This window comes from Ochotona princeps, chromosome 2 (genome assembly GCF_030435755.1).
Source record: "Ochotona princeps isolate mOchPri1 chromosome 2, mOchPri1.hap1, whole genome shotgun sequence".
Classification (NCBI taxonomy): Eukaryota; Metazoa; Chordata; class Mammalia; order Lagomorpha; family Ochotonidae; genus Ochotona; species Ochotona princeps.
This window is the reverse complement of record NC_080833.1, coordinates 41,820,545-41,834,435: the sequence shown is the minus strand read 5'-3', so window position 1 is coordinate 41,834,435 and position 13,891 is coordinate 41,820,545. Positions and strand designations below refer to the sequence as shown.

Here is a 13,891-nt window from a genome sequence, read left to right as displayed (position 1 = left end):
AGCTTTGCACCAGCTCAGCTCTGGCCGTTGAGGGCTTTTAGGGATTGAACCAGTAGATGGGAGCTCTCTCTTGACTCTTCATGTGTCTCTGTCATGTATGACGGGGAAAAAAAAAAGATCTAGGTTGTGTTTCTGCCGCTGTACCTTTGTATTTTGGCTGATAGGACTACTTCTGAAGTGGGTGTATATGAACTTTAACACTCTCACTCCCCTCCAAATAGAAAGGTGTGTGCATATATATATGTATGTTATAAATATTTATTTGCGAGTCAGAGTTGGGGAGAGAGAAAGAACATGCACTCATCCTCTGACTAATTTCCCAAATGCCTGTCATGACGGGCACGGCCAGGACTGTAGATGGGAGTCAGGAACACAGTATGGGTCTCTCATGTAGGTTGGAGGAGCGCAGTTACTTGAAGCATCTCAGTTACCTCCCAGAATCATGAGTCGGAAGAGGACTGCACATTCAGGTGCATTGATGGGGACATTGACATCTTAACTGTTAGGTCAGATATCTTTCACTGAGATATTCTTTAAATCACAGAGAATAGCCCAAGGAATAGAAAATTAGGTAAAAATTTTGTTACTAAAAAAAGTTTTACCTGAGTCACATTGTTTCAGTTATAGCACATAAAGTTGAATATCAGGAATCGGCAAAATGGCTCTGTAGGGTAAATCCTCACCATGTAAGTGCCAGATCCCATGTGGGTGCCTGTTTGAGTCCCAGCTGCTCCACTTCCCTTCCAACTCCCTGCTTGTTGCCTGAGAGAGCACTAGAGCATGGCCTAAAGCCTTGGAACCCCAGACTCATGTGGGAGACCAGAAGAAGCTCCTGTCTCCTGGCTTCAGGTCGGCTCAGCTCTGGCCTTTGTAGCTATCTGGGGAGTGAACCAGCAGACTAGAGAAAGCTGTGTCTCCTTCTCTCTATAAATTTGCCTTAAAGAAAAAAAAAAGAAAAGAAGAAGAAAAGAAATATCAGCATCCAAAATGTATACATCATAGCACAAATCATGTGTAAGCCAAGTGGAGTATTTTAAAAACACAACCTTCAGGGCCCGGCACCGTGGCCTAGCGGCTAAAGTCCTCGCCTTGAAAGCCCTGGGATCCCATATGGGCGCCGGTTCTAATCCCGGCAGCTCCGCTTCCCATCCGGCTCCCTGCTTGTGGCCTGGGAAGGCGGTCGAGGACGGCCCGGGGCTTTGGGACCCTGCACCCGCGTGGGAGACCCAGAAGAGGTTCCTGGTCCCGGCATCGGATTGGCGCGTACCGGCCCGTTGCGGCTCACTTGGGGAGTGAAACATCGGATGGAGGATCTTCCTCTCTGTCTCTCCTCCTCTCTGTATATCCGGCTTTCCAATAATAATAATAAAATCTTAAAAAAAAAAAAAAAACAACCTTCAGGGACTCGGCCCAGTGGCCCAGTGGCTAAAGTCCTTGCCTTACATGCGCCTGGATCCCATGAGGCACTGGTTCTAATCCTGGTGACCCACTTACCATCCAGCTCCCTGCTTGCAGCCTTGGAAAGCCGTCAAGGACGGCCCAAAGCCTTGGGACGCTGCACTTGTCTGAGGGGATCTGGAGGAGGCTCCTGGCTCCTGGCTCCTGACTTTGGATTGGTACAGCCCTGGCTGTTGTGGCCCATTAGGGTGTGACTGAGTGGATGGAAGATCTTCCTCTCTGTATATCTGACTTTTCAATAAGAATAAATAAATCTTTAAAAAAAAAAAGCTGATAACTGTGATGCTGGAATCCTGTGTGGGTGTTGATTTGTTCCCTGGCTGCTCTATTTTTTTTTTTTTAATATATATTTTTAAAAGATTATTTTTATTGAAAAGGCAGATATACAGAGAGGGGACACATGGATCTTGTATTTTTTTTAAGATTTATCTATTTTTATTGGAAAGTCAGATATACAGAGAGGAGGAGAAACAGAGAAGATCTTCCATCTGATGATTCACTCCCCAGCAGCCGCAACAGCCAGAGCTGAGCCGATCTGAAGCCAGGAGCCAAGAGCTTCTTCTGGGTTTCCCACGTGGGCGCAGGGTCTCAAGGCTTTCGGTCATCTTGGACTACTTTCCCAGGCCACAAGCAGGGAGCTGGATGGGCAATGGAGCCGCCAGGATCGGAACCGGCTATGGGATCCTGGCTACTGCGCAGGGCTCAGCTAACTCTTTTTTTTTTTTTTTTAAGTTTTTTTTTTTATTCATTAATTACATTGTATCAGTTTCATAGGTACTGGGATTTTCCACACCCCTCCCCACACCCTCCCCCCCATGGTGGATTGCTCCACTTTGTTACATCACCACAGTTTAAGTTCAGTTGAGATTCAGCTAACTCCTAAAGATGAAAGATCAGCCAATTGAGCCATTGCTCCAGACTCACCTCCCACCCCTCCCCAACTCATCCCTGTACTCACGTGGGGGACCTGTCTTAGGTTCTTGGCTGCTGGTTTCAGTCTGGCCCATTGCTAGCCATTACAGCCATGTGGGAAATGATTCAGGACATGGATGGTCTCTCTGTTTCTCACTCTCTCTCACTGCCTTTCTCTCACTGTCTTGTCTTTCAAATAAATGAGTAAAATAACTTTTAAAGACAATACATATTTGTTTCTTTGACAGCTGTCAAGCTGTTTAAATCAATTCATACTTTCTGTCTCCTATTTTAAGTTTAGTAGTAAAACTGGTTGACTAAGGTTTTTTTTTCTTTTAAATATCTAATGTTGTATTAACATTCTTTTTGGGAGTTGTTTTTGTTTTATAACTTTTTGAGAGTATGTATTATCCGAACAGTGTTACGTAGAAGATTCTTCTCAGGGATGCTTCTTGTGTGATGAAATACCTTGCATGTTTGATTTTATTTATTTATTTATTTATTTATATTTGCTTTTGCATAGCCACCAACAATAGTATGCAGTGTCTGCAAAAAGGATGGCCATTCGAAAAATGATTGCCCAGAGGATTTCAGGAAAATTGATCTAAAACCTTTGCCACCAATGACAAACCGATTTCGGGAAATACTTGATTTAGTATGTAAAAGATGTTTTGGTAAGGCTTTTGTTACCACAAATATTGGGACTAGATATTCTTAATTATTGAATATTCAGTTTGTGAATTTAAAATAATTATCTTACAATATGTTTAGATACAGCTCATCCCAAATAGTTTAGAGACCCAAAGTATTTTCTTAATGTGTGCAGAGCTTTGTGGGAAGTGGGAGGGGGAATCCTGACAGTCTTCAACTCCTACTGGTTTCCACCATCGGCCACACGTTAGTTTGATTTCTTCATTGTAGTACATTTATATGGCGGAATAGGAATTGTTAGGCCATGTTCCTGTAGGAAACAACTTTGTCAGCTAGTGAATACTGCTTATGTGTAGCTACTTTCACCATTAGTATAACTGATTGTATCATTTTCAGAGTTACTTAGGTCTTGTCGCATATTTATAGCACAGCTAGACTTATGTTGTCATTAGCATTTATACTGAAATCCCGACATCCTACATAATTTTTTTTTCAATTTGCCTGAACTTAAGTTCACTCTGTATTGCAAGTTTCTGTTGGTTTTCACAAGTAGGTGATCTGTTTTAGTCATAATTAGAGTATTAAACAGGAGAGTTTCACCATTGTTAAAAGACAAATCACCAGTATTTCATCTTTTACTTCCTAATACTTTGTGTAACCACTGATACTTTTATGTTACTTTAATTATGGCAGTTATATAAGCTGTTTATTCCCATTACTATATTAACGTTTAGGGATGATTCTGGCACATTGGCAGAAAGAAAGAGACCTTGTTGTGGTTCTGCAGAATGATAGAATGAGTGTTATCAGTGAAAGAACTAGAAAACTGGAAGGACAGACTAGGAGGCTGTGGAAAGTAGTTTCAGAAACTAAAGAAACTGAAATAAGGAGAAGCCAGTAAAGGCGCTGATTAGGCGAAAGTTCTTGGATGAGATAATTTGATCAGGCCTTGAAGGGAACTGTCAGATTTGAGTGGACCAGTTAACTGTGGTTGCAATGTGAATGTATTTACAGGAGTGAAAACGAGCTTTACTGAGGGAGAATAGAATGAGGAAAACAGCATTAGTTTGAAGTCGTAAAAATAGTTGTAACTGTCGCATCAGGAAAATAATCATGTGAAATGTGCATAGGTCTATAAAAATGATTTTTTTCCATTCCCCCTGTGATTATTTCCCCAGTAACATGATTTTAGTCAGAGAAATCAAGAAAAAATGGAGAGATTGCAAGGGAAATTTTAGGGCTAAAAACTTAAAAGAAATTTTTGCATTCTGTTTTTCTTTTCTTTTTTCTCTTGAAATCTAGATGAATTGTCACCACCTTTCTCTGAACAACACAACAGAGAGCAAATTTTAATTGGTTTGGAAAAGTTTATTCAAAAAGAATATGATGGTATGTCGTAGATGACAATCATTTTCATTACTATACTAATGTGCTGTTGAAATTCATTTATTTAAAATTTACTGAATGTTATTTATATATTAGATATTATTTGATAATATAGCGTATTTCAGCTGGTGATATAGTGCTAATAAAGAGATGAAACCTGTTTTCATAAAACTTATATTTCAGAAGGGGAGCTAACCAATTAAGTATAGACCAGCAAATAATAAATGCCAATGAAGGTCAAGAGATAAAAAATTAGACCTGGTGGAATGTTATGGTAGGTATCTGATAAAAGTGTCACCTGAATAGTATCATGAATAACATGAAGAATAAGTTATATGAATATCCAAGAAGAAAATGCTGTAGAGAATAGAGATATGAAGACACTGAGACTGGGTTGTGTCTTGCATGTTTGAAGGTCAGCCAGGATGTTGGTGTGGTTTGAGTGCATGAGATAGAGTGTCATAAATGAAGTTATGGCTGGAGCCATTGCATAGCAGAGGAAATCTCCGCCTTTATCACCGGCGTTCCATATAGGCTCTGGTTAAAGGACTGAATATTCCACTTTTGATCCAGCTCCCTGCTATTGTGGCTAGGAAAGCAGCAGGAGATAGTCCAAATCTTTGGGCCTCTGCACCCATCTGGGAGACTGTGGCTCTAGGCTTCAGACCAGTCCAGCCTCTGCCAATGAGGCCCTCTTGGAAGTGAATCAACAGATAGAGGATTGATCTCTCTCTCTCTCTCTCTCTCTCTCTCTCTCTCTCTGTCTGTCTCATTCTCTGAAATTCTTTCAAATAAAAATAAATAAATCATAAAAAATAAGAAAAGGTGAAAGAGAAGTAGGCTAGGGATTAATCACTCAATTCTGGTGAATTAATCATGAGTGCTAAGATAGCATTTGTAAAACTGATTGAATTGTACCCTGGAAGAGTTAACTTCCTCTTCTCTTCTCTTCTCTTTTCTCTTCTCTTCTCTTCTCTTCTCTTCTCTTCTCTTCTCTTCTCTTCTCTTCTCGCCCCGCCCCGCCCCGCCCCGCCCCGCCTCGCCTCGCCTCGCCTCCCCTCGCCTCCCCTCGCCTTCTCTTTCTCTCTTTTTTTTCTCCCCAAGATTTATTTGTTGAAAGAGTGAAAAAGGCTCCAGTGCGATAGCCTAGTGGCTAAAGTCCTTGCCATACATGCCCGGGATCCCGTATAGGCACTGGTTCTAATCCCAGCAACCCCATTTCCCATCCAGCTCTCTGCTTGTGGCCTGGGAAAGCAGTCGAGCACAGCCCAAAGTCTTGGGACCCTGCCACCTGGGTGGGAGACCCCAGAAGAGGCTCCTGACTTCTGATCAGCTCAGCTCTGGGTGTTGCAGGCACTTGGGGAGTGAATCATCGTACAGAAGGTTGTTCTCTCTGTCTCTCCTCCTCTCTGTTATCTGACTTTCCAGTAAAAATAAGTAAGTGTTTTAAAAAAAAAGTTAGAGGTCTTCATTTGGTGTTCAGTACCCCATCTGCTACAGCAGTCCTGTCTGAGCTAGACGAAAAGTTAGACACCAAAAACTTCATCCAGGTCTCTACCATAGGTGACAGGGAACCAAACACTTCAACCCTCTTCTGTTGCTTTTCCTAGACTATTAAAGAGACAGCTAGGTCAGAAGTGGAGAAGCCTGAACCTGAACAAGTGCCCATGAGATATGCTGGTATTTCAGGCACATCACTGGTCCCCAAAGTACTTTATTTTGCAGTTCTAAATTCCCATATATTTTTTTAAAGATTTATTTATTTTCATTACAAAGTCAGATATACAGAGGAGGAGAGACAGAGAGGAAGATCTTCCGTCCAATGATTCACTCCCCAAGTGACCGCAGCTGGGAACCAGGAACGTCTTCCGGGTCTCCCACGTGGGTTCAGGGTCCCAAGGCTTTGGGCCATCCTCGACTGCTTTCCCAGGCCACAAGCAGGGAGCTGGATGGGAAGTGGAGCTGCCGGGATTAGAACTGGTGCCCATATGGGATCCTGGCTCGTTCAAGGCAAGGGCTTTAGCCACTAGGCCACGGCGCTGGGCCCAATTCCCATATTTTGATTTTAATGTACTCAAATAACCCTTATAAAATGTGCTAATGGTGAAAAGTGAAAATACATGAGTTTATAAGTCAATTAGAAGAAGCCAAAGATCTTAGTGATTTTAATTTGGAAACTGAGGTAGTGGGACTTGGGCAACTGAGTCAATGATGCTGTTTGCTGAGAAGGAACTGCTGCAGTCATGGTAACTCTGGAGTGAATTTGACAGTTCAGTTTCGATGTGACATTTGTAATGTCTTTGGAAAAGTGTGTAGTGGTAGTAAAGTGTAAAAGTAGTTGGACATATGGGAAAAGGTCTAGGCCGCCACTTGATGCTTTCCTCCCATATTGCAGTGCTAGTTTGAGTACCGACACTTCTGCTTGCGTCAAAGTTCTTGGATTCCTACAGCCATGTGAAAGACCTAAATGGAGTTCTGGGTTGCTGGTTTCCTTGTTGCCCAGCCTTGGCTATTGTGGCTGTTTGGGAATAAACTAGCAGATGGAACGCGTCTTTGTCTCTTTTTCTGTCATTTTGCCTTTCAAGTAAATAAAAGCAAATAAACATCGAAAGAATTTAGAAGGTAAAGGGAAAAGATTTTTTTAAAGATCTGTACTTGTGGTAGGTGTCTTCCTATGGTAGGTAAAAAAAACAATTTTAAGCCTTGGAAGTAGACAAGATCACCTTGTGTTAGGCCATTAATAGATAATAGAAGAATTCTCTTCCCTAGTAATTAAAAGGCTTTTGACTTTTTTTGCTTTTCTTAGAAAAGGCAAGATTGTGCTTATTTGGCTCTTCTAAGAATGGATTTGGATTTCGCGATAGTGATCTGGATATTTGTATGACCCTGGAAGGCCATGAAAATGCAGAGGTAAGAGTATTTAGACACGGATATGGAAATGTATTCTTGTTAATGATGGACCTAATTCTCTGTGTAATAATTATAAAAGATTTGTCATTTCTTAAATAAGTTTATCAGCAGGTTTGTTTAGTATGTAAAAAACTCAGCATTTAAGATTAGAAAATAAACACATCTTGAAGTTAATAAAGTTGCACCCGGCCTGGTAGTCTAGTGGCTAAGGTCCTGGCCTTTCAAATACCAGGATCTCATATGGCTGCTGGTTCTAATCCTGGCAGCCGCACTTTGCATCCAGCTCCCTGCTTGTGGTCTGGGAAAATGCTCGAGGATGGCCTAAAGCCTTGGGACCCTGCACTAGCCTAGGGGATCCGGAGGAGGCTCCTGGCTTCTGCCTTCAGATCATCGCAGCTCTAGACATTGTGGCCACTTGGGGAGTGAATCATCAGACAGAGGATCTTCTCTGTATCTCCTCCTCTCTGTATATCTGAATTTCCAATTTAAAAAAAGAAGTTAGTAAAGTTATTGATTTCCAAAAGTTCATAAGACAAAAGCTATGTTACCAATAGTTACAAGTGCTTTGTTGTAAGCTATTTGTGTGTGTAATACATATTTGCCATAACTTTCTTATACACACACACACACACACACACACAATGTGTGCCCAGTGAGAAGGTGGTGCTTCAGGTTACTAGTGGACATTGATCTTGTTTGCTCTGTCTTCTGGATCTATTCCATGAGGTCATATCCTTGAAGTATTATAGATATGAAATACAGGTGGCTGTATAATGTATAAATGGATTGTATTCTAAATGTTGATTATAATTTTTGAGTAATCATGGCACAATTTTTCCCCTAGAACATTTTTATAAATGATTTGTTAGGATAGCTTTTAGAAACTTTTTGAATGGGAGGGCAACTAATACATTGTTGAGTCCCCAGGAAACACTTTTATCTACATTTTCTCATTTCATTCTTACAACCATCTTTGAGGTAGGTATTATTTCCCCCATTTTACAGACGAGGAAACTGAGGCTTTGACAGATAAACTGAATTGTCCAAGTTTACACAGCTAGTAAGTGTTGGAGCCGGGACTCATACCCAGGTCTGTCTGACTCCTGAGTTCATATTTCCATTATGTCTCACTGCCTCTCTGTAATTATTTTAACCCATAATATAGCTTAAATATAGTACTAATAATGTTGTAGCACCTAACCACTACTTCTGAAATGTAAAGCATTCCGAGTTCCACTGTGAGATGCCAGGAGCAGACCTTCCCCGACTGCAGTATCAGCAGGGAGAGTTGCATACTCACACTCCCCTTGTGTGTGGATCAGACCTTAATAGAGAAAGGCTCCGCTGAAGGAGGGGATTGTTTGGACAGGCAGGAAGAGTTCCAGCCTTTCGTAGGAACAATTAGACAAGTTAGGGAATCTCTGAAGATTCTTAGTCTTTAGCCAGCATGGCAGTTGGTATTTTTTTTCAAAACCAGGAACTGCTTGCAAGATTGGGGTGAGGCCAAGCTTCTGGCATCTGTGTGATGTCAGTATAACCTTTGTTACATTATAAAGAATTCAGCAGAAGAGCATACCTGTGCGTTTCTAAAGTAGTTCTTTTAAAAGGTGATTTTTAAATTGTTAGATATGGAGAAAAAATCACAGTGATACTTGGGAGCTCTTTATTTCTGGCTCTATGGTAGTGCTTCTATTGTTAAGAATTTCTTAAGAAACTGAAAAATTATACATCTTTTATTTGTTCTTAACTTCTACATAGTACTACCTACTTGGAAAGAGGCTGCCCTTCATTTTTAAGAGCCAAAGTTGAAGGAATAGAGAGTGCTTCCCCCACCCCATGGAGGAGATTAGCATTTCAAGCAGCATCCATGAAATTTAAAAATCAAACATCTAATCAGTAAGGACTTATATATATATATATATGTATATATATAATGTGTACCGTTCATATTGAAAAGTAAAAACATTGCATAACACATTTTCTTCCAGATGAGACATAATGGAAAATTTAAAAATTCGTTACAGTTGCATTTTATTAACCCCTTAATTCATTTTATTTTGTATGAGTTACTAGCTACTGTTTCCCCTGAAATCCTCAGGTTATGCTGCACTGGCTACTATTTACTTGCAGCTGCAAAGAGGATATTGGAGATACACAAAAGTGATTTTAATAATTGTTAGGATTCCATGTTTATGTCCGTTAACTTAATGTAGTTAATTTATGATGCTGTTATGCTTTTATTTATTATGGTTATATTTGCCATATCATCTCTTCTGTGTTTTTTAGAAAAGGTACACATTTAAATTTGTTAAGATAAAAATTTCCTTGCAGCAATAGGTGCAGGTGGTCATAGGATTGCCTTTTTTTCGCTCCTCTTATCAACCAATAATAATAAATAGCTCAGTGATATAAAGTGCTATTTTTGTGCCAGGCATGCTGCTGAATGCTTTACATACATATCTCATGTAATTCTTCCAATAAGTCTATAGGGTTTATTTTGATTTTAGAGAAGGGTTAAAGATGAATCATATAGCTAGTCAGTATTTGAACCTATATTTGTCTAAAATCAGAGCCAATGTTATTATTTTTTTTTCTTTTCCTGTTTTAATTATTTGGAAGACAAAGGGACAGAGACAGAGGAAGCTCCCATGTGCTGGTTCCACTGCTGCAGGGGCTGGAACTGGACCCAACCCAGGGGCTGGGAATACAGTCCTGGTTTCTCATATAAGCAATAGGGATCCAATAAACCTGAGCCATGATCTGCTGCCTCTCGGGGTCTGCCCTGGCAGGAACCTAGAGTCAGGAGTTGGAGCCAGGAATTGAATGTGGTTACTCCAGTTTAAGTGTAAGTTTCCTAAACACTAGGCTAAAAGCCTGCCTCTCTGAGCCTGCATTCTTAAACACTCTACTGTTTTGTTCTCACCAAATCAATCTCGACTTTTTTGTGTATTGAAAACCATGCTATTCTCTTGGGTCTGGTGCAGTGGTTCAGCTGGTTAATCTTCTACCTCCAAGCATGCATCCCATATGAGCACCAATTCATGTCCCAGTTGCCCCCCTTCCCATTCAGCTCCCTGCTCGCGGCCTAGGAAAGCAATGGAGGATAGTCCAGGTCCTTGGGACCCTTTTCCACGTGAGAGACCCAGAAGTTATTTCTGGCTTCAGATTGACTCAGCTCTGCCTGTTGCAGCCGTTTGTGGAGTGAACCAGTGGATGGAAGATCTTTCTGTCTCTCCTCTGTAGATCTGTGCTTATCCGATAAAAATAAGTAAATTTTTAATAGAGAAAAAAAACCATGTTATTCTGTTGTCATGCATTTCAAATTTCTAGCTCTATGTGGATTACCTTGAGATCTGGTTAAAATACAAATTATGGTTTAGTAGACCAGGAAGAGAACTATCGAGTCTGCATTTCTGTCCTATTTCCAGATTATCCTGGAATTTATATGGCTCTGTGAATCTCATGCTTTCAGTAGCTAGATTATTTACAGAGTTTTAAGGCTGGAAATTTTACATGAATGTTAATTATGAATTTGCATGGGGTCCAATTGTATCAAACTTTAATTTATTATGTGTTTTATTTTTTAGAAATTAAACTGTAAGGAAATAATTGAAAACTTGGCAAAAATCCTTAAGAGACACCCAGGTATTTAACATTTTAGCTTTCAAACAAGAGCAACATTTTTTGACATTATAGAAGTTACATAATCTAATTAAATAATTTTGTTTTTTAAATCAGGGTTAAGAAATATTTTGCCTATAACTACTGCCAAAGTGCCTATCGTAAAATTTGAACACAGACGAAGTGGTTTAGAAGGCGATATCAGTTTATATAATACATTGGTAAGTTTTTCTTTCTAGGACACTTAACAGTTTTTATTGTAGAAGTTTTTACTTTCTGACTTATGCTTAAAACTTTCAGTCTGAATAATATAAGAAGAAGAAGTCATCTTGGTATTTCTTTCAGATTGAAGATTGGTTTTTAATTGACTCATTAGTTGCTGTTTAAGTTTTATATTTGCATACATCTATGTGATTTGTAAGTCTGTGTTAGGAAATTTGAAATGTGCAATTATTTTTCAGGCTCAGCATAACACAAGAATGCTGGCTACTTACGCAGCTATTGATCCTAGAGTGCAGTACTTGGGATATACTATGAAAGTGTTTGCCAAGGTATTTATGAAATAATTAACCATTTGTGTTGTTGGAATACTCATGATAATTAATGTAAAGCATGCTGATGTCAGATTGAGTTAGGAAACTTTGTATTTGACTTTATTGATAGATTCATCTGATCAAGAAAAAAGAACATTACCAATAAAACCACATGCTTTTTTAGCTGCTGTTACAACATTGGATTCTCTTATTGTTCTTTTGCTAAATGTATAAGCTTTGAGGTTAGTAACCTGTTTTCCTAGTTCAGTATGGTGTTTTTATGGTAGTTGCTCAGTAAATAATTAATTTTATGAATTTCAGTAAGGAGTTTTAGTATGAAGCAGTAGCTTGATCATATTCCAGTAGCAAAATGATTTTGTTTATTCCTCCTTTAAAACAAGGGGCCCTGAAACTCAAATCACTGGAAGAAATGCTGCCCAATCCACTTTCTTACTTTCTCACATTCTTTTTCTGACTATTTGAAAACCAAGTTTGAGACCCTTATACCTTTTGTCCCTGAATCTAGTGTATAATTCTGTTCATTTTTCTGAGACTTTCAATGTGGAGTACTGCCAAATTTATGAAGGGATAGAGTAACCTATCAGCCTGACTTCGGAATCCAGGGTTATAGTTAATTTAATTCAACTTCAGCAAAAGGAAGAAACATATAGAATTAATTTGGACTACTCTCTGGAGTTAGTTCAGTATACCTGAAGGTATATTCTCTAATCAAAAACTTGTTCCAGAGATGAATAATTATTATGAAATCAGGAAGTCATATTCCAAAGGTGACAAAATAGCTTTTTTGCTCCCTGTCTCTTGAGAACTTATCCTTAAGATGCCAAACATTGAAATTGTTTTTTATTGTTAAAATGAGTGGATTTTTAGTCAGACCAGTGTTTGCTCCTTATCGTGGGCGTGTGGTAGAGTGGGTTAAGTCATTGCCTAGGACTCTGACATTTCCTGGTGGATCTGTGATTTGAACCCTTGCTACTCCACTTCCAATCCAGCTACTTGCTAATTTCCCAGGAAAGCATTGGAAGATGACTCAAGTATTTGGACCCCTACAATAAGGTAGGAGACCTGAATGGAGTTCCAGGCTCTGGGATTCAGCCTTACCAAGGCCAGACCTAGCATTTAGGGCCATATGGTGGTAAACCAGTGGATGGAAGATCTTGTTCTTTCTGTTTCTCCTTCTATATCACTGTGCCTTTCAAATAAATAAAACCTACTTAAAAAGGAGAGGGGGTGACGAGGAAAAAAAGAGGGAATAAAATCCAAAAACCAAACAACAGATAAAGCAAAAAAGGGGGGAACCCTCATCCGTAACATTAGTAGCTGTCTTATGTGTAGATTGACTGACACACTGAAGCTATTCCCCCCTATTGCTTGAATGGGTACTAGAAATCTGATGAGATTCTGCTGTGGGAATGTTTAGGCTTCAGTTTGGATGCCCAAACTAGCTCTTATATCCAGCTTTTGCCAGTGGACTGGTGACTTTTACCAAGAGAATCAGAGACATGAAATGTTGTCAAGTCTGTTTCAAATGGACCATTGCTTTTCATTTTTTTTTTTTTGTTAAGGTTTATGTATTTGTATTTGAAAGGTTTTACAGAGAGAGGAGAGACAAAGAGTAATGTCTTCCATCTGCTTGTTTACACCCCAAATGGCTGCAGAGGTTGGAGCTGAGCCCATCTGAAGCCAGTAACCAGGAGCTGCTTCTGGGTCTGCATGTGAGCACAAGGTCCCAAGGACTTGGGCCTTCATATACTGCTTTCCCAGACCATAAGAAGGGAACGGGATCAGAAATGGAGCAGTCAGGACAGGAACTCATGCCCATATGGGATGCCTGAAGATTAGCCTGAGTTGCTACTGCGCTGGCCCCACAGTGGACCACTTCGGAAAGTAGTGCTCAGCACACTTGGAGTGTAGGACAGAGCATTCCATCTGTTTTTTGCCTGCTTTGTCAATATGTTTATTTAGCATAAAGAAAACAGTAGCAGTTCAAAATGTCTAAAGGAATTTACTGTGGAAAATGGAAAGTTTCTCTTGTGCATGTGCTAGCTATGCAGTGCCTTTTGCAGAGGGCAGGCAATGTTAAAAGTTCCTGTGTTGTGCCCAGTGCAGTAACTTAGTAGCTAAAGTCCTCGCCTTGATTGCACCAAAATCCCTTATGGGCACCGGTTCGTGCCCTGGCCACCCCACTTCCCATCCAGCTCCCTGCTTGTAGCCTGAGAAAGCAGTTGAGGATGGCCCAAAGCCTTGGAACTCTGCTCCAATGCAGGAGACCTAGAGGAGGCTCCAGTCTCCTGGCTTTGGATTGGCTCAGCTCGAGGTCATTGTGGCTGCTGGGGAGTGAATTAACAGATGGAAGATCTTCCTTTCTGTCTCTTCTCCTCTCTGTATATCTGACTTTAAAT

General features: G+C 40.1%; 1 protein-coding gene across 7 annotated transcripts in view; it reads left to right on the top strand.

The window, feature by feature from the left end:
* Positions 1-13,891, top strand: part of TUT4 (terminal uridylyl transferase 4) — a 125,979-nt gene that overhangs the window by 76,881 nt on the left and 35,207 nt on the right. For all 7 annotated transcript variants that reach the window (XM_058655132.1, XM_058655119.1, XM_058655139.1 and 4 more), the window contains exons 14-19: positions 2,894-3,044; positions 4,324-4,410; positions 7,214-7,317; positions 10,905-10,962; positions 11,056-11,159; positions 11,400-11,489. In XM_058655132.1, coding sequence (XP_058511115.1) covers positions 2,894-3,044; positions 4,324-4,410; positions 7,214-7,317; positions 10,905-10,962; positions 11,056-11,159; positions 11,400-11,489 — 594 coding nt within the window. The remainder of the gene's footprint in view (positions 1-2,893; positions 3,045-4,323; positions 4,411-7,213; positions 7,318-10,904; positions 10,963-11,055; positions 11,160-11,399; positions 11,490-13,891) is intronic.